The sequence below is a fragment of the Cajanus cajan genome, chromosome 10, assembly GCF_000230855.2.
Source record: "Cajanus cajan strain Asha chromosome 10, NIPB_CcT2T_4, whole genome shotgun sequence".
NCBI lineage: Eukaryota > Viridiplantae > Streptophyta > Magnoliopsida > Fabales > Fabaceae > Cajanus > Cajanus cajan.
The window spans coordinates 14,890,234-14,911,593 of NC_138526.1; the positions used below are offsets into that span (position 1 = coordinate 14,890,234).

The window sequence follows — 21,360 nt, forward strand, 5'->3', positions numbered from 1 at the left end:
TACAATATTAATTAAGATTAATATGATATTTTCATTAATAAAAATATTAGTAGATAGATAAATTTTATATATTTAACAATTTCTAATAAATTTTGATTATAAAGATTAAAATAATTTTTTTTTAAAAAAACTATAAGATTAAAAAATTTAGTTTTAAATTTAAAAGACTAAAAATAAATTTATCTTAAATTTGAGAAATTAAAAATATATTTAATTTTTTTATTAATATCAAATGATGCTATAACTAACATTCACAAATAACACCTAAAAAATCATTTAACTTTTTAATTGACACAAATAATAAAAATTGATCACATATAAAGACTAAAAATTAGTAATTTTAAATTTTAAAAAAATAAAAAAACAAACTTATTACAAATATTAAAATCAAAATTTTTTATATTATAAAAACTAAAAACATGTTTAAATTTAAATTTAATACTCAAACTCATTTTATCTACATTTCATCTTTACAATAAAATATCTTACTTACAAGTAATATCAATTAAGATTTTTATTGTTTAACATTATAAAATTCATTTACACCGAGAAGACATAGAGATTGAACTGTTTCATACTTATAATAAATAAAAATTAAACTAGATCCAATTTATTTTGCAATCAATTTTTTTTTAGAAAGGTTAAATCTAATTTTAACCTTATTTTCCGAAAATCAAAATCATGGAAATTGAAATAGAATAGCTTTGAGCCACCACCACCACCTTTGGCATTGGCGGTGGAAAAGAAATTAGAAACTCCTTGCCCTCATATATAAGTTCATTTCCCTCGAAACTCTCAACCGTCACTCTCTCTTTCTCTCTCTCTTTCCATTCATCAAACAAACTCTTCATCGGCGGCGATATCTCCGGCCGCCGCTCGCGCTTCTCCTCCGTGTATTCGTTCTGTCGAGATTCGTAAATTTCTATTCCTCAATTCTTTTTTTTTTTTTGTCGCTAGAGTTTCTCTGTTTTCGTGGCATTTTAAATCTATCTCGTGTTTGGTTGGTAAGAAAGTTATTCATAGAAAATGGTTTTGGTGCATGCTCTTGCAATTCGATTATTGTTACATTCGTATTTTTCTGCTGCTTTTCAATCAATGCGGTCCTAAGCAGAAAGCCTAATTTGTGGAATTAGGGAAATGGTTTTGAGAAGGGTGATTCAACGTTAGAAAATGCATGGTGTGGACAATAGGGAGTTGTTTGGACGCTAAGAAATAGGTTGGAAAATGATAATTCTGATATTCTTCTCGAAATTCGTCATGTTTCATATCGTTTGGCTTACCGGTTTTTGATGTATGGTTTTCTAGAGATTATGGATGGAGATTGTATGGCTTTTTTCTTTCCAATTTTCAGATTTAAAATTATGATTTCTCTATTCATGTAGGCAATCTGAATTTTATGTTGATTATTTCCCTGATCGGTATTTATTTATTTATTTTTAAAATAATGACGTATGATTGAAGTGGCTACTACACAATTTAGGCCTTTCTACTCTTTGACATCTTTGCTAGACAGAAAATATATGAGATACAAAAATCTGTTAATTTTCTGATTTACGTTACATTAGTCTTCGATCATTCCACGATCTTGCTTTTGAATGAAACACTTATCTGATTATTCATATATGATTGTTCTCTTCTTCCGTTTTTTTTTTCTCTCTCTTAACTGTCAATTCACCGTGGAAGGATGGAGAGGGCCAGCAGGAGGGCACTGCATCATGTTATTTTGTTGTTGCAGTCACAAATTACTTGGATATCATTTTGATGAGTTGAATGGTTTTGTTTTCATCTTCTTTTTCAGGTCTTGAGTAACACCTTTCAATTTTTGAATTCACAAATAAAGGAAATTTTATATTTTCAGTAAATATTTACTGTACTCGAAGTTTTGGAAACTTTCGCAATGGGTGCAGCTGAAGATCCCGTCAACAACACAGCAGGGTCAACAGGAAGTCTGGAAAACCACGCTACAGGTCATACTGAAAATCCTATAAAGGACAATGTTGGTTCTTCAGAAAATCCTGTAAAGGACAAAGCACCAGGTGCAGAAAACCCTGTAAGCAATCAAGCAGGTAATGCAGAAATTCCTAAAGCTAGCAGTGCTGAAAATCCTGTAAGTGACCAAACAGATGTTAAACAAATTCCTGGAAGTGGAGGTAGGGCAGAAAATCTGTTTAATGACCAAGCAGGTGGGGCAGAAAATCCTTCAAATGATGGTGAAGCAACTGGTGGTGCAGAAAACTCTGTAAAAAACAAAGCAGGCACATCAGAAAATAATATGAATGTCAAAAATGATGGCATAGAAAATCCTGTAAACAATAATTCTGATGGTGTTGAAAATCATTTAAGCAACCAAACAGATGCTGCAGAAAATCTTGTAAATGACAAACAGGATCCTGCAGGAAGTTTTGTAGAAAATAAAGCAGATGCTCTTGATTCCCCTATAAACAGCATAGTTAAGGCTGTTGAGTTCCCTGCAAGCAGCAAAGCAAATGCTGTTGAATCCCCTGCAAGCTGCAAACCAGATTGCCTTCCAGAAGAAGCAAAGGAGATACTGATATCATTGGCAAGTAAATGGGAGGATGTACTTGATGCAAATGCATTGCAGGTGTTCCCTCTCAAAGGGGCAATGACAAATAAGGTATACCAGATAAAGTGGCCAACTACGACAGGGGAAACATCCCGAAAGGTTCTTGTTAGAATGTATGGTGAGGGTGTGGATGTGTTCTTTGACAGGGATAAAGAAATCCGAACATTTGAATTCATGTCAAAGAATGGGCAAGGTCCTCTTCTACTAGGACGATTTACAAATGGCCGTGTTGAAGAATTTATCCATGCACGGGTAATCTCATGTTTACCATTTATATTTTGGCTTTATACTGATACTCTTCCAACTATCTTCTTAGCAATTTGTTATTATTTGGTTCATGAATTTAAACTGTAGATTGGATCAAACTACATTCAATTTTCATCATTGATCCTGCTATATAAATGATCTGTAAAATTTAAGCATTGCTTGTTTCTTTTATTGATCTCCATGAGTTAAGAACTTGATGTACTCACAAATTTGATTGTGAATTTATCAGACATTATCAGCATCTGATCTACGTGATCCATCTATTTCTGCTCTTATAGCGGCCAAAATGAAGGAGTTCCATGAACTAGATATGCCTGGTGAAAAGAAAGTCCACCTCTGGGATAGGTTGCGGTATGTGCTATTTGAATACCTGTTCCAGCATCTCCATTCTAAGTGTATAGAAGTAGTTTATGTGGAAAAGGCGATAAGAAACCACCAGCTCTTTTATAAAATTTATTCAAATAATAATATTTTTTTTTATCACTTTTATATTTAATTACACCTTGATCATTTCTTAAATATTTTTATTACAATGTTTCAGAAATTGGCTTAGTGAAGCCAAACGTTTATCATCCCCTAAAGAAGTTGAAGCTTTTTATTTGGACACAATTGACAAAGAAATCTCTATGCTGGAAAAGGAACTTTCAGGTGCAGACCAACTCATAGGATTTTGCCACAATGATTTACAATATGGTAATATAATGCTTGACGAAGAGACCAATTCTGTGACCATCATAGTGAGTTTCTCTTCATGCTATATTTTAAAATCATGGTTTTGTGTAGATAAATGATATAATATTTAATGTTCCATGGATGCTGCTCTTAGGAAATAATTAGTTATGCATTTATTTATTTATTTATTATAATAGAATTGTTGGCAATATTAAATTGTTGTCATATATTTGTAAAAGGATTTTCTCGTGGTACTAACAAATTCTGTTACTCTATTAAATGTCACGTGGACCCAGTTTTTTGAAATGTACCAAAAGTTATGGAAGAATTGTATTTGTCAAAAAGACCAGTTGCACAAGGCTATGGGTAATGGTTCAAGAGGCATGACTTAAAAGAGATTAAGTATGTCTTAAGACCAGAAGTACCCTGAATGTAAACTTCAGAATGTAATATTCCCATATTTGTTATTTTCATTTCTCAGATATTGTTCATGCCTGGGAAAGTAGTAATACTTTGTTTCACTTCAATTTTGTTCTCATGGTAAAGGGTGGGAAAGTTATATTCTCATGGGAATATGGGAAGTTATTTTTTAACCCAATAATAACTTCTATTTTTACTTTTCCTTTTTATTCTAATCATTTTAAATTTTAAAAATATCCCTAGGAATATTAAAAATCCAACTTAACATAATTTTGAATTTACTCATCAATAGTATTCCTGGTTATAGGATTCCTAGGAATGCAATATACCTTGAAACAAATGCCACTATAACCTTGACCAAAAAGAAGAAAAGAATCATTATATAAGAATGCCCATATGTTTTGACAGGATAGTATCTTAAATAGGGGTAAGACTTTTTAGTGATCTTTGTTATAGCTTTGACTAGATGAACATTGTTGATTTATTTGTTGCTTAAGCTCTCTTCTATATTTTAAGTTTAAATAAAAAATTCTGAAGGAAGGAAACCTTGGGAGATAAGGGAATTTATTTGATTGATGACATATTATATGAAATTGTGAATGAGATGATATATCTTGTGTGATCAGTTTTCTCCTTTGTTTTCATTATTTATTTTAAACATGGCTGAAGGTATTAAAAACTGGTTTACTCTTGGTTATATTTTTCCAAGTGATCAATGGGTCATAGTCAGCAAATATAATTTAATGCTACCTTTTGTAACAGGACTATGAATATGCTAGTTATAATCATGTAGCATTTGATATAGCAAACCACTTTTGTGAGATGGCTGCTAACTATCATACAGAAGAGCCTCATATTCTTGACTACACTAAATATCCTGGTATGTGACCATGGGGATATTTTAACTTATTTTCATTCATTTTATCATGTTCTATGAAATTAACTTTTATTTGGATGGTCCTCTTTACAGATTTAGAGGAGCGTCGAAGATTTGTCAAGGCATATTTGAGTACCTCCGGTAATAGACTTCTTTAAATATCTCTCTAAAATTAAAAGATTGTATTGCATGGTTGTCTTGTTTGTCATTTAAATTGATTCATCTTCTACCATAAAGCATTTAAAGAAAAAATTGGTGTTTTCTTTCAATTTACTGAAATTGATGATCTATCTCATAATTGGAAGAATCAAGTTGTATTATATTAAACGATCTATCATGAATATGCTCTTGTATTTGATTGCATAAATAATCATGCATCACCTTAAGAACTAGAATTATAATGTGTTCCTGAAATTGTGGGTCTTGATTGCAGGAGAGCAATCTAGTGACAATAAGGTGGAGCAGCTACTTCAAGAGATTGAGAAGTATACACTTGCAAATCATCTATTTTGGGGCGTTTGGGGAATAATTTCGGTACCTTCATTCTCTCACTTTAGATTTTGTTTTATAATCATGATCTTTGGTACTCTAGGATGGGTGTGGCTGAGTCCTTGGAGAGGGAGAAGTTATTCCATACATCTGGTTTTTGCACACAGTTTTCATAAATAGAATGTGCTACTGAAAAAAGTAGCGGTGAATTCTACCAATGGTTTTCTTAAAACAACCATGAAGACATGAGCAATAGGTGTGCGTTGCTTTTTGTTTGTGGTGTTATCCATCATCATCAATTCACAATTACAATTGATGGAACAATGGCAATTTTACTTGCTATAGCTGGGTCATATTTCACTTGAAATATTAGGTGTCTCCTACCAGTGTTTTTGGAGTTGGTTTAAACAAAACTTTTATTTTCTTTTTGGGAAAAAGAAAAAGTTACAAATTTGAGCTTTTTATGCAAGAAAGATTTAGCCTCTCTAAAATGTGTCCTCTCTTGTGACTTGTGAGACAAGCACTTGTGTGTGTAGAAAGGGTAATCCTATAGGTCATAGTGACAAGAAATATTGTACTCAATACAGATCAGACCTGGGCTTTACATATACTGCATTTGACTTTTTATGAACTTCTCCCTCCTCCCTTCTAAGCTGTTCATATCATGTACTCCGTTGCCACTAGCATATGAGAACTCTCCATATTGACTATTAGATATCCTACATATACTACTTATCCAGATTGATGGATGAAGTTTTGTTCTTCATCACCTCATCTCCTGATTAATTTGTTCAGGCACAAGTAAACACTATCGACTTTGACTACAAGGAGTATGCCAAACAGAGGTTTCAAGAGTACTGGGCAAGGAAACCTTATCTTTTAATAAACACTGAAGCACCTCCTTATAATGCGGCTGAGGGAACAGGTATTTGATTTAAGTTGTTTTGTACTATTGCATTGTGAATAGAATCAATAGATTGCTGCTTACGGAACAGAACATTCCATGATGGTCGTCAATTTTGTTGTGATTCTTAAATGTTGAGGCTGTAGATTTTGACCTAGTAACCTGTTTGCTGTTGGTGAATAGGAGTCTCAAGGCTGATTTTATTTTTGCATTTCAAGCTATAACAAATAATAAAACAATGTAATTAGCGGCAAACACAAATATAATTAGCATATTATTCTTTTAAATATTATGTCTTTTATGTCCATGTATTAAATATCAATATTCACTAGTTTAGCAATCTTGAAGCTTTGGTTTTTAACCTGCCAAATGGTTACATGTGATGTGATCTATACTTCACCTGGTCAGTGAGATAAGACTTTGTTGTTGTTGGTTCTTTACTTCCTCCTTTCCATATTTTTGATATTTAAGGTTATGTGTAGAGCTGTCAAAATGGGCCAAACCCGATCCATGTGGGTCGGCCCACCTTGACCCATTTTAAAAACGAGTCAACTCAACCCGGCCCACTTTTGATTTTCTTAAAAAAAAAAAAAATTGGCCCGGCCCAGCCCACCATGGGTTGGTGGGTTATACGGGCCAGCCCACCAGCCCACCAAAAATTAAAAAAAATTATCAACAAAATTCAAAATTTTAAATTAATTATAAATTAACATAATAGTCATAAAATTAGTATTATTAATAGTCATAAGTCATAACTCATTATACAAAATTAAATACGAATCATGATAAAAGTCTAAAATAAAAATTTTCAATATCTCATCATACAAAATTAACTACAAATCATACTTAAATTTTTATTGCAAAAAAAAAATGGTGGGTTGGTGGGCTACCGGCCCACCACTGGTTCAACCTAGATGGGCCGGGTTGAGATATACCCACCTACTATAAAACTTCAATTTTTTTTAGCCTGGCTTGACCTGTTTTCAAGGTGGGCCGGGTTGGCCTGCGAGTCCCGGCTCATTTTGATGGCTCTGGTTATGTGTATGGATTAAGAAATATTTAATGAATGCCAATTTAGACTAGAAGGTTCTTATTTAATATCTCATTAGTAGTAATAAATTATATTATGAACTCCTACTTATCTCAACTATAATAGCTATTAAAATGGATATAACTGAGAAAAAAAATTAATTGGACTTTGATATTCTAAAACTTCAATTGTTATGGGATAGGAAAAAGGCTAAAACATCATGAGGAGGTAGTATTAGTTACCAATATTCATAAAAATTCCTTTTTTGTTTTGTATCAAATGTTCACGTCATATCAGTGAATGCCATCTCATGCTGAATTTATCTAAACTTGTATTTATAGTTTTATGCCATTGAATGACAGTTGTGATATCTTTCAACTGTCTTATATTTGTTTGATTTAGTAGTCTACAGTATAATTAGTTTTCTGTATAGAATATTAGATATTTCAAGATTGATGGGGAAGTTGATTACACCCAGTGATTAAGAAGATATTAAATTATTTTATTTATTAGTCACCCCCTAACACGTGCTTAATACTTATCATGCAGTACATACTAAGTGTCATTACTTTATACTTCTACAATTAACTTATGGCTATTCATTAATTATATATATATATATATATATATATTTAGTTCTATTAGAATAATAGGTTATTCTTTCCCAAGTGCACTCATTCCTTTTTATTTAAATCTTTTAAACTTAAAACAGAAGAGTTGAATTGAGAATGTGAAAGTTTCAGAGAGAGAGAAAAGTTAAAATGAATTCTCTTCTGTTATTATTTTCTATTCATCTCTAAAAATGACACTTTAGTGAATTATATAGACAAACCAAACTTACAAAGGAAGGCACACTCAAAACTAATATGCTGACGTGACAAAACCACTCAGCTTACAAAAGAATACAAAACATACAAATAAAGCAATGCTACCTAATACTCTATTAGAGAACAATTGTATTGGCAAGATATAGAATCATGGATTATATATATTTTTTTAGTCCATGAACTTTTATCCAATTTTTCTAACATGAAGAATCAATTAGTATTTGTAACTAACATGAAGAATCAATTATTGGCAGGAGAGCAAGCCCCATCAGGGCACCAAAGGAGGAACTCTGGTATCTTCAGGAAGATGAAGAAAGTTTTGGGTCTCGGTTTGTTCAGGTCTAAGAGCTAGAACAAGAATTTTGCCAGCTCTTTTATCTTTTATCTTTTTTTTTTAATTTTTTTTAATTTTATGTTCTTTTACACTTTCTCTTTATGAGAGAAAGTGAATATCAGAAGGGAAAAGTCATGAATAGTTTAAACATAAATAATGTACTAAACAAGCATTACGTTTTGGTATTATATTTGATTCATTTTTTTATTTTTTTTAATTGATTGTATGGAAGTAATACATACTTAATCTCTTAGTTTATTGAAAACTTAAAAGTTCAGATTAAAGGATTGAAATATAATGAGATGAATGAGAATGAAATATAATAAAGTGGGATTCCATTATTTTGGATATTTTACAATAAAATGAAGTATATTGAAAAAAAAAATACAACATAATAACTTCCTAAATTTTACATTATTTTTATTCAAATATAACCTTTAAGAGGTTTATGATTAGAGTAAAATTTACAAAAATAAAATAATTATTTTATAATTTTGTTCTGTTAAGCGCAGTCTAAATTGAAGGAAAAACTATTGAGGTTAAATAATAAAATAGAATGAATTATGATCGGTTTTTTCGTTACGTTTCATGTAATTTACAAGTTAAATAATAGAATAATTGTTTTTATTGTTTATTTCACCCTGTACCACCGATTCTAATATCTTAAAGATGAATACTAAGGTCGGTCTTCTTTGAAAGAATTTATGAATAATCTATATGAATTTATTTTATTTTGTAAGTATTTATGTGAGTGTTTGAAAAAAATTATAAAATATCTTATGGGCAATTTATGAGATGTTTAAGCTTATTTTTTGATAAGTTATTCTATATATCTTATTATTTAATTTATGTAAGAATTTTTGAAAAATATCGATATTCAACTGTTATCAAAATAAATATTTTTTTTATTATTTTATTAAAAACTAGTTTTATATTCTTTTTTCATCACTCACTCTAGACATTTTTATTTTTCTCTCAAAATTTTTTGTTCCTCCTTATTTACTTCCAAAAAATTTTCTTTATATTTCTTCTAAAATTCACATTCTTTTATTATAAAAGCATCACATAACTTCTCTTTTTCTTTCTAAAAAGCAGCACATATGCTTTATTGAAAATTTTTGTGTCAAAGGTATGAAACATATAGTTTTTATTACAAAAATCAAAATTCTAATATTCAAAGTCTTCTCATAATCATCACATTTTCTCTTTTTAAAATTTTTGTTACATCATAGTTATATGTATAATTGATTTATCGCATTTTATAATTAATATTATTTTTTATAAATTAAAATCAAGCGAATGGTTATCATTTTTTTTTAACATTATTGTGATATAGAATATCATTTTAAAAAAGTTCTTTAGTTTTTTTTTTTAAATTTCATTTTATTTTTAGTCAAGATAACTTTTTAATACTTTTAGAATAAGACAACATTTTATTAGTTCTTAAATAATATATTTAAACACTTTAAAATAGTATAAGTGATTGTAAACATGAATATTTAAATACAATGATTTATTTAATTTTAAGTACTTATCACATAAGAACTTGTTTAATAAAATTTTAATCAAGTTATTTAAATAAACGGACCCAAATTCAAGTGTTACTCTCTGCCCTCTCGATTATTTTTATGGATAAAATGTGCTTTAGATATTTCATGTTTTGATGTTAATAGTGGTCTCTAAAATTTAAAAACTTTGATTTTTCCCATGTATCCTAAGTTTTATTATAAAAAGGAAGAAATTAATCAATTATCACAAATATGAAGAAATTTTTAAAATGTAAGAACTAGGATTAGTTTTGATATAAAATAAAGGGACTTAAAATATATTTTATTCTATTTTTAAATGTATATAGGTTTCAATTTTTTTGAAAGAAATTATAATTTGTAATTTATTAACTAATACAATTATACTTTTAAGATTAAGAAAATGTGTATACCTTTAAAGAATGATCATGTTATGTTTATATTCGTGCTCGATACTGTATAAGCACTTGGGATATTTTTAATTATATTTTACAATAATTTTTACTTTTATTAATTCCGTGATAAGTAAATACATATATTATAGCATTTTATTAGATCTAAATGTTATACTTATTTTTAAATCATGAATCCTTATAATTTAAATTCTCATTATATGAATTTTATAATTGTTTAATACACTATAATAATTAATTAATATATGTTGTGCCATATGAAACCATTTTTTTATTATAGTTTTTTGTTTAATAAATAATATATAAGTGTTCAGAATTATATATATCATAACAATTTCTTGATTAAGATCTGACCTAAGAAGAAAAAAAGGGCTTATAAGTTATAACATGTAACTTTGTGGTTGAATGAGCTTGAGAGATTCAAGCAACACTTTTTTCCTACACGTTCCCGTACAACAAACAACTACTTTGGTTTTCATATATGTTCTCGTCATTTTCCAAATATTATTCCTTCAAATTTAAATGCTTTCTCTTTATGCTTTTGCTGCCATTATAGGACCATATATTTATATATACTATATGCTTTTCCTGGCGTCAAAATTCCCCGTTCCTTTCTCTATACATCGTTATTAGGCCAAATCATGATAAAAAAAACCCAAACTAATAAACTTATCTAATGTCATCTAATCATTCTTTCTAAAGGGTTGGAAATCTAATATTGATTAGTGATATGGCTTAGTGATCTATATATTATTCTGTCTTATATTTGTAATCATTTTAAATTTTTAGAAATTTAGTTTTTTTAAAAAATTTACTTACCATTTTTTTAACTTTTACTTTATTTTAAAATTTATGTCAAAAGATAATTAATATAATTTTATAATTGATATTTTATGTTAATATTTTTTTCAAAATGGGTATAAGGTACAAAGATAAGAATGATGATAGTGAATTCTGTACTCGTGTTGTCCTATTATCATCCATACTTAATATGGTCTAAGTAGGGCATATTTATTTTAGTTCTACGTGGAAATTTTTTAGTTAGCTTAGTTAGAGACTCATCTAATTCATAGTATTGTGCCTCTTGTTGGCATGTGGTGAGTTTATACACTTGGTGCATGCTTGTTTTGGTTCTACATGGGTAATTTTTAGTTCATTTCAAACTAATCTAGTTCATAATATTGTAATAATCATTGACCTTACAAGTTTATATACACCACTAAGATCAAATGCAAGTTCTCTATTTCATAGATTATTTTCATAATTTGTGAGTATCATATATAAGATTGAGTTAAACTCCGATCTACCTCGATTATTCCAACTAAACTGAACCAATCATTCACGACCATGACTCTTGGGACAAATATATATGAATCCAACTTCTCAAATTGTAATGAAGGACCACTCTGAAAAGAATCTTCCAGATATGGTGGAGGAATCCATATATATGTTATAACTTTTTTTGTACTATGAGATATACTGAGTGAGAGAAAGATTCTAGTCTAGATATTGGCGACGAGGAAGATCATCGACCGTCTCTTTTTTTTATAATAAAGATTCCTTGAATCCAGTATAATCTTTAGCCAATGATCACGGCTAACCCCATTACCACACATTGTGACTAGGATCCAGTGACCCTGATTGATGCAACGTGCAGCTTCTCAGTGAAATAAGTGTTCGTTCAATTAAACATGTTTCAAACTTGCATGCTAGAAGGGACTTATCTACACAAAGATCAGTGAGTGGCTTCCATTATATATAATGCTAGAAGATATTTTATTGCTAAAGGGTACGTAAAGTGGACGTGGGTGCATGAACTTGCAACTTCTGTCACAGTGTAGTCGGAGTAAAAGGTTCTATTTTGAGTACATTATAAGGATTTACAATGGGCATCAACTGTCTTGTCTTGGACGTTTTCTTTTTTGATCACGAAGTTAGTCTTCAAATTAAGTGTATGTTTGGATTTCCGTTTGAGAAGCTTCAAACAGACAATCTCAATTTCTAAAGCATAAATCGGAGAAATAAGTGTGAAGTACGTTTAGATGAACGTTTATACAAACACATCCTAAATTCAACTCACTTAAACTTTATATATATATATATATATAAAATAAATAAGGGGAATTCCAACACACACCCAAAACAAGGTCTAAAAAGTTTGCATTGCAGACAATACATGTTCCTACATTCGAGTTTTGCGCACAGCAAGAATCAAACTCAAGTTTTACATTAAATACATCATCCCATAATGATATTTAATGTATAATAACTCAATTTTAGTATAATAATGATATTTAATGTATAATAACTCCATTTTAGTATTTTTAGTGTCATGTTCATTTTGTATTCTAATTATTTATGTAATAATTATGAGTTAGGGCTAACTTATGTAACGTGTGACAAAGTAATAAAATTTTCTCTATTTTTTTACACCAAAACTTAAATTTTCTATTTTCTTTTATTTACTTACAACTTGAGCAACACCAAGTAGAAAAAGAATAGTTGTAACATGAAATGTTATATGGTGCCTTATTTAAAGAAGTAACATCTAATTAGTGTGCAATATTCTTAATGGTTAGGTTTAAATGAACGATTGACTCTTGAAATTGCATAATTAATTTCTGAATACCTGGTATGCTATAAAATTTCTACACATAAAAAATGAGATTGAATACACATGTATTTACATGATTTTAGGTTCAAATTCTATTATCATTATTTGTAATTATTATGAATAAATAAAATAAAATTTTTGGAATACTGTCACAAGAAGGAGCATTTATGAAATTAACTTTTTCATTACATCTATTTTTTGAAATATATTTGAGTGCCACACAGTTTCATCAAAAGATTTGGGAGCATAAATGTCTAATTTTAAGGTCTGTTTTATAAGATTTTTCATAAATATTTTTAGGAAAGAAAAAAATTAAGTTAAAATTAATTTATATATAAATGTATATTTTGTAATAGTTAATATGAATGAGTTTCTTTATAGATAAGTTAATTTTAATTTTAATTTTGAAGGAATTAATTTCATCTTTATTTCTTGTTTTTTTTATAACAAAAATAAGAATGATATTTTTAGCAAATTAAGGAAGTATATATAAAATCAATATTTTTAGTGATTGGGAATTCCAAAAATATCATCGAGCATTGGCTTGTGCTAGCTTAGAAGAATATACTACACTGAAGCCTACTTGCTAGAATTTAGAAATTCAATAGTTCCAAATGGGGTTGTGTGGGCAATCTGAACCAAGTTGCTAGCATCACTACACCGACACAGAAATATGCTTTTTTTTTTTTGGTTCCTGACTAATCTTCTCGCTACGAGGGAGGCACCTTAAAGGGTGGGATAGCTGCCCCAAGATTTAACGCGGCTGCATACACAAGACAGGATTCGAACTCCTGACCTTACTTAAACGTGGATCAACCCCTACTACTGAATCACATGCTTGAGATTACAGAAATATGCTTTTGGTATCTGCTATAACCTTATTCCAAAATAATTATTGAACGAAATACACACAAGTATACTTGTGAGAATTTAATCATAATAATTATTGAACAAACTACACAGAAGTATATTTGTGTCTAATGTGACAAATCAAACCCATAAGAAACATGTTCATACAAACCACTCTGGCCCATGAATGTATGATGTGTAGCACTCAACAGCTAATTAATGATGTTGAATGTTCATGTTCTCAAACCAAGTTTCAATTTAAGATGATACATAAGAAGCAATAATATCTTTGTACATGACAGCATCAAATAGTTGAACTCTCAAAATGAAAAATCAGAAGTACTGAATATAAAATTAGAAAAATTTAATATATTATTTTATCCTTAAACTTTAAAATAATTTTTAATTAGTTCTTTCATCTTTTCATATTTTTTTTTTGTAACTTAGTCTTTTGAGTTAGAGATCTATTTATAGTCCATGAAATCTAACAAAATATTTGTTATATCCTTATATTTGGACAACTACATCATATTATTAATCCATGTCATTATTTATGTGTTTCTATCCCATAATCTTTTTCTGAAAAAAAAAATAGTTATATACAAAATATTTTGATGTTTGTAATTTACAATTTCATAAGATATTCTTGAAAACATATATATATCAATGATAACATAAAATGATAATCTGATGTGACATTGGTGCAAAAAGATATATAGAATATCTTATCAAATTTTATCCATTGTAAGCAGACTTCTAATCTCATGAACTAAATTATAAAAATATAAAAAGGTGAAGAATTTAATCACAAAATTTTCAAGTTTAAGAATCTAATTAAAAATTTATAAAAAGAAAATCGGATATCAAATGATACAGAAAAGAAAAGTGGAGGTATGAAATTGGAGAACAGCAATTATGACAGGAACAAGGTAATAAATGGTAAACTTATTGTTGCTCAAGGAGAAAAGCTGAGTCATTTGCCTCGAGGCTGTTGCAAAATCTAGTTTGTAACTCTATAAATAAACAAACACAGACAGCAGCTAAGTTGAAACATTCAAGGCATGAGGCTTGCTTGCACTAAACTAAGATATGAAACTCTTGCAAGATATGGAAAACAATATTTTTACTGCCAAATTTTAAAGCCTATCTTAAGGTTCTTTCCTCTGACTCACTAACACTCTGTAGAAGGGTCATTTGTTGCAACTAAGTGGTCCAAAGACCTGAAAAAAAGTTTTTTGTGTCCTGCATCACAGCACACCAATAAAACTTTTCAAGAACAAAGTTCTTATCTAATCATTCATTACTGCTTTTGGAAAAAGGGTTAATGAAAGTTTGTGTCACTTTTCACTTGCCCATGAACAATCAGATATGACTTAAATTGCTTTAATTGTTTTGGAATTTGTGGATGTTCCTTGTAGCCAATCAGATGAAGGAGCTAGCTAGACTACACCACGTGTTTACTTTGCCAAAGGCACAAACTCCATACTTGTTTCCTGTTTGAATGAGGCATGACCAAACTTTGCAGCTAAAGATAATGACCAAAATACCAAAATTAGTATTTAATGATTAGAGGGAAAACCCTGAAGGGTAGGATTTGAACATGTAGAGACACATCAAGTACGAGAGTCATTTTTGTATAAGAGTGAAAGGAGTAAATTTGGACCACATATTATACACATATGGTTAAATTTAATGTCATGCCATCACTTCAAAAGTTTTAACCCTTTTTGGTGTTAAGATTTAACAATCAATATTTAACCCTCTCATTATACATATATAGGAGTACTGCATTTGCTGTTATTTGGTGTAGTCACTTAAACTAATCGGGACATTAGAATAATGAAAATACAATAACTGTTCCCCTATCAAACTTGTTCTTTTAATCACTTGTCCATGTCACATGATTTTAAGGTCAAGTTCAATGGATCCACAGTGCTAAAAACGTTGTGTATTGATATTTCAATGTGTTCACTTCATGGCCAATGGCTATTCTTCAAGGTAATGTCTTTCTCAAAATTAAGACAGATTGCTTAAACTAGACAACAACTTATGAGGTTATTGTTATTGAAGGAATAGAGGATACATTGTCCTAAATAAACAACACAATTTTTCGGACCATCTAAGTAATCATCATCAAACACAATATAAAAGAAGAAAATAAGAAGATAAAATAAATTCAACTCACAGATCAAAATCAACTCTTATGCACTTCTATGAAAACTCTCTAATTTAACTTCTTCAAAAAGTTGAAATGCATAAATTAATTTATAAAAGAAATTTGATTCATCTCACTTTATTAATATGCTTATATAAAAATTTATCCTAATTAACATTATCGAATTAGATCAGAAACCTAGTTAGTAGTCAGGGGAGGGGGAGGGGTCCCAACAGCTAAAAAAGTGTAATAGGTAACCATATGACCTATCCTTCTGATTTTGAACAAACAATAATCATTGTACGGGTGACACTGGCCAACTAGTGTTGGAATGTTGTTCAGGACAAACTACATTCACAATTAAGATCACCTGCAATGATTTAAAACCAAAGGGGATTTTTCTTTGCAATGGTACTATTCTCAATAAGATATTGTGGTGTGTGATGCATTCTGACTCGATCCAACAACAAGTGAGGCCTAAAATGAAGTTTGAGAAAATATAAAATCTTTTTATCATGTGATCTTTTTACTTTATAAAAACTAATAATAAACAATATTTTGTTAATGAGCTTAAAACTTATCCTTGAATTGCCTTAGTCATGCATTTGTGAAAGCTTTGATATAGATGGTTGGCTTGGACCCACTAGAGACCATGCAGGCAAGAGAATAGAATAAAGCTAGCCATTAGGTGATCTAGTTGATGGGTCTCTCACATACGTTCTAAGTATCTGAACCACAACTGAAATTCACTGTTTAATACAAAGAAGATGGTCGGTCGTGTCCCTTTGCTCAACCACTGATATGTGCAAGGTGCTCAACACATTAGTATCAACTTGGGGAAGTCTTCTCAAATCTCAACTGTTAATTTATCAATGTGTGGACTGCGGAGTTCTCTAAATCCACCAGCTTGAAATATAAGAAAGTAAAATTTTAACTTGATGTGATTTGCATATCTAAGAAAAGTAAATGGGGGAAGAAAGACAAAAAGTTAAAAAAAAAAAACATTATCAATTCACTCACTTATTTTTACTGTTTGAAGATACTGATTCTTCCATAATGCTGCTAAACTTCTTGGTCCTGCTCTATTATGTGGTTCCTGAGGAGACAAATCATTCAAATTCTACTTCATTTTGGCAAGATTGCATTCCAACTGGCTCTATACCCCCACTCTACACTCTCCACCTTTGGCTATAAAAGGATCACACATTGTTTCCTCTATACAACATCAACAACTCTTCAACTCCTATAACACCCTCAAGTTACACCATTCTCTATAGTGAGTTATTTGGTTCAAGAAATGGCATCAAGCTCAATGTCATCCACAGGCTCATGGAGTGCCAAGGACAACAAGGCCTTTGAAAGGGCTCTGGCTGTTTATGATAAGGACACTCCTGACCGTTGGTACAATGTTGCTAGGGCTGTTGGTGGCAAGACTCCAGAGGAAGTGAAGAGGCACTATGAACTCCTCCTCAGGGATGTTAGGCACATTGAATCAGGCCAAGTGCCATTCCCAAATTACAAGCAAAGTGGAGGCTCTTAAGAGGAGAAAAGGTACTGCATTATCTATCAGTTATCACTAACTAGCTCTAAATTCATAACTCTATTCCCCCGCATGCATCTTGCTTATTAAACAAACGTTATTTCTACCTTTTTAATTTATATCTTTGAATGCTTTTGAGTAAGGAGAGATACAACTATATAGAGGTACTTTTGGTATTGTTTCTCGATAAGAATTGAAGTTTCACCTAGTAATTCACGTAATGAAGATTTTCATTCAAGGTTAACATAGATTATCAAAATAAAACTCTAATTCTGGTCGGACAATAACATCTAAAACACTGCATAACTGTTTCACCTGGTAACAAAAATTTTCAAGGTGAAACTTCAATTCTTATAAGAGAATAGCACCAAAAGCACCTAGATAAATGTATTTTTGTCTAAACTAAGTTAAAAATAACTTATGGGAAGTCTAAGACATTTTCACAAGTCAAATAAGTTTTATATTCTGCCAAAATGATCCCTAACTATGTACAAGGTCTATGCAAAACATCCACTAAATTATAGGAAGAATCTTCATCTTTCAACCACAAAGCACAAGTTGCTGTTACAGTTGTTAATTATATATACATGTACATCTACTAACTTTGAAAATGCATTTTTACTTGCGTATCATGGACTTACCTTTTTTATTTTTTCTTGCTTTTAACTTGCAGGATGAGAAACATAAAGTTTCAGTGACGAATTGGCATGAACAACAAAGAATTTATGGTGTTCACTATCTAGCAAATTTTCTAGAATCCTAGTGCTACGTAATAAGTAGCGCTAGTGACGTAGTAGTAGTATAATATTATTCATAAGAATCGTTTCCCATGATTCCATGTTGTATTGTCGTTGAAGCTGCCTTGAAGAACCAACGACTCTGTTTAAGTTCCCACCATCAATAAAGTTTTCATTTTATGCGCTTATTTGTGATTTACCAAGTGTATCGGTTTATGTACCATAGTTACACATAAAACAATTTATATTAATTAGGTAGAGGATCAAATCTCAATTGCTAAAATGATATGAAGAAAAGGAAATAGACATAGACACGTAGGAAACCTTGTTGAATAAAAGAAAAATTAAAGGAATGCAATGCAATTGCTCATAGCTGAACTCAATATACATGGCAAGAAACCATTGCCATTGGAACCCAAGATGTGGCGGGAAAATTTTCTTTTAAATATGGACACATTGATCAGCAATGAAACTTTGACACATGGAACCAAGAGGTGCGGTTCGGTTAGTAAACTGAGATTAGCAATTGGGTGAATTTTGGTGAGGAGTAGACAAGCATTGAATAATAAATTTGGAAGACATTGTCTCACTAATCATTAAATAAAAAAATAATAATAAAAAGTGTTAAATAAGTTTCTAAAAGTAAAAATTGGCTATTTTATTAATCTATTTGTTTAAATGTGACTAAAATGACTATATCGATATATTTAAAGATTAAAATGATAGAATATAACTTTAATGAAAAACTAAAATGTCTATTTTCAATTTTTACTAGAATATAAGTACTTTATCCAGACCACATTAAATGGTCAAATAACAAATACTCTTTCTGATCGATATTATAAAGTATTTACAAATCACTTAAACTAATAAAAGAGCATCTCTGAGTTGTCTATGGGTTATTTAATAATAAAATATTATTTTGTGTGTTATGTATGATTTTGAGTTGCTAAAATTAAAGAGGGTTGCTTAAATAACTAATTCTTACTTGTGAGTTGCTTATCATTTATGTATATATGTAAAAAAGGTAATATGAGATATTGAAGAAAGAAAAATATTTGTGAGTAAATCATATTTTTATAAGAATTTGCATTGGAATGAAAATTAAATGGATTGCTTAAGAGGACTCAATAAAATAAAATAAGATACATGGCTAGGCAACTTGCATTGTGGATGCTGTGAATAGTCATGTTAGTTGATTTTATTGAATTTATAAGACAAAATCATGATATATCAATTTTACCCTCATTACTTATTAATAAATTTTCATGAAGGGGTGAAAATATTACTCAATATCAAAGTTTATGCATCAATTACTAATAAAATTAATAAATGACAATGAAAAATTAAGAGGTGAGAAAGAGAGAATATTTATATCTCAAATTCTCTTCTCATTATCTAATAACAAGAACCACATATTCTTACAATCATTAATAAGGACAAAAGATGGAAATAAAATTAATGTTTTATACAAATTATAAAATACCTTATAAAAAAGAATCATCATTTTCTTCTAAATTGTACATTGTAATAAGGACAAAAGGGGGTAATAAATAATTAGCTCTACATAAATGAAACATATCATGTTAAAATAAGTTTAATTATTTAACCCTTGTGTATTAATTTACAGGCAATGATTTTGATCCCTCTAATTATAACTACTTTTATTTAGTTCTGATACTTCCTTATCTCTTAGATGTTGGAGTAGGTAGCGACACCTGTTTTGTCGCAACTATATATATATATATATATATATATATATATATATATATTTTGAGAGAGAGATAAATTCACTTATTTTGATAATAAATCTTAGTACATTTTCTCCACTCAATAATTTTTATTTTATTTCAAATTTTAACAATTCAACAGTTAAATTAAAAAATTTTAATATATAAATGAAATCTGTAAATTTTAAAAAATTTAAAAATTATTTAATATTATATTTCATTAATTCAAATTAACAAGTAATTATAAAAATATTTTATACGTTGATTTAAATTAATATAATAAATTATTATATAATTTTTAATTTTTTTTGTAAGAATTTATAGATTTAATTTATATATTAACACTAATACCAACACTACCCTCCACCTCCTTAATCCTTATCGAGCTTCGACTGTAAAAAAAAAAATTACACTCATCATGCTTAAGCCCAAAGCAACACTATTAATATAAATTTAATTAATAAAAAAGATGTGATTATGTGTAACATTTTGTGACCGAAAGTTTGGTCGCTAATAACATAATTAAAATAACAAAAAATAATATTAAATTGAAATTATTAATATTATATTAAAATATTTCATATTCATTTTAAAAAATAAATAATAATTATAAAATTATATTATTATATTTTTGTTTTATATTATAATTATTTTATTTTTATTAAAAAAAACTTAATATAAAGATGCTTTAAAATATGTTTTAATTTAAAAAAAAATAAAGTCACTTTACATCTTAACATATAATAATAATAATAATTCTAAAATAAAATTTTGGTCCCTTAATTTTTTTTTTCTTTCAATTTAGTCACCTAAGTTTAAAAGTTTTATTTTGGTCTTTAAAGTTTCAATGTTAGATCAAATTAGTCCTTTTGTCAATTTAAGGAACGAGAAACATTTGAAACTTAAAGGATCAAATTGAAACTTAAAATAAAATTATGGGACCTAAATCCTATTTTAGTCTAATAATAATAATAATAAACATAACATAGTATAAAATTAAAATATAAAATTAATAATATAATAACTATTTTATTTATAACTAGAAATACAAATAATATTAATATGAATAAATAATATATATATATATATATATATATATATTAGTATAATAACAAATAACAATAGGAATATAAAGTTAAAACTATATATCAATATGATGTGTTATGCTAGTGTTTGACCAAGGTTCAATGAAGCTTAAATATAATCCAGATCATTAACCAAAACACAATTAACCTTGGTATACTAATAACTAAACAAGGGTCAGGTAGGTTGAAGTATTACATTGATGTGTAACTAAAGTCCAATAAGACCTGATTATAACATTAATGATTGATCAAGGCATAATTAGGTTGAAAAATGAGTTGGATTAGGTTACATCCAATATTTCATTGG

At 29.1% G+C, this 21,360-nt stretch overlaps 2 protein-coding genes across 3 annotated transcripts; both read left to right on the forward strand.

Annotated features, from left to right (window-relative positions):
• Nucleotides 1-722: 722 nt before the first annotated feature.
• LOC109806655 (putative choline kinase 2) lies at nucleotides 723-8,621 on the forward strand. 2 transcript variants are annotated; one of them, XM_020369128.3, is made up of 9 exons: nucleotides 723-914; nucleotides 1,859-2,836; nucleotides 3,081-3,202; nucleotides 3,393-3,588; nucleotides 4,706-4,823; nucleotides 4,914-4,961; nucleotides 5,254-5,354; nucleotides 6,105-6,234; nucleotides 8,325-8,621. In XM_020369128.3, the coding sequence occupies exons 2-9, from the start codon at nucleotides 1,898-1,900 to the stop codon at nucleotides 8,420-8,422; spliced, it is 1,752 nt and encodes a 583-aa protein (XP_020224717.1). In that variant the 5' UTR covers nucleotides 723-914; nucleotides 1,859-1,897; the 3' UTR covers nucleotides 8,423-8,621. The 2 variants fall into 2 exon arrangements, with proteins under 2 accessions (XP_020224717.1, XP_020224716.1); XM_020369127.3 differs by having other exon boundaries at nucleotides 724-914; nucleotides 1,799-2,836.
• Nucleotides 8,622-17,140: 8,519 nt separating this feature from the next.
• LOC109806718 (protein RADIALIS-like 3) lies at nucleotides 17,141-18,437 on the forward strand. Its single transcript, XM_020369210.3, has 2 exons — nucleotides 17,141-17,512; nucleotides 18,175-18,437. Exon 1 carries the CDS (start codon nucleotides 17,259-17,261, stop codon nucleotides 17,499-17,501), a length of 243 nt encoding a protein of 80 aa, XP_020224799.1. The 5' UTR covers nucleotides 17,141-17,258; the 3' UTR covers nucleotides 17,502-17,512; nucleotides 18,175-18,437.
• Nucleotides 18,438-21,360: the final 2,923 nt, after the last annotated feature.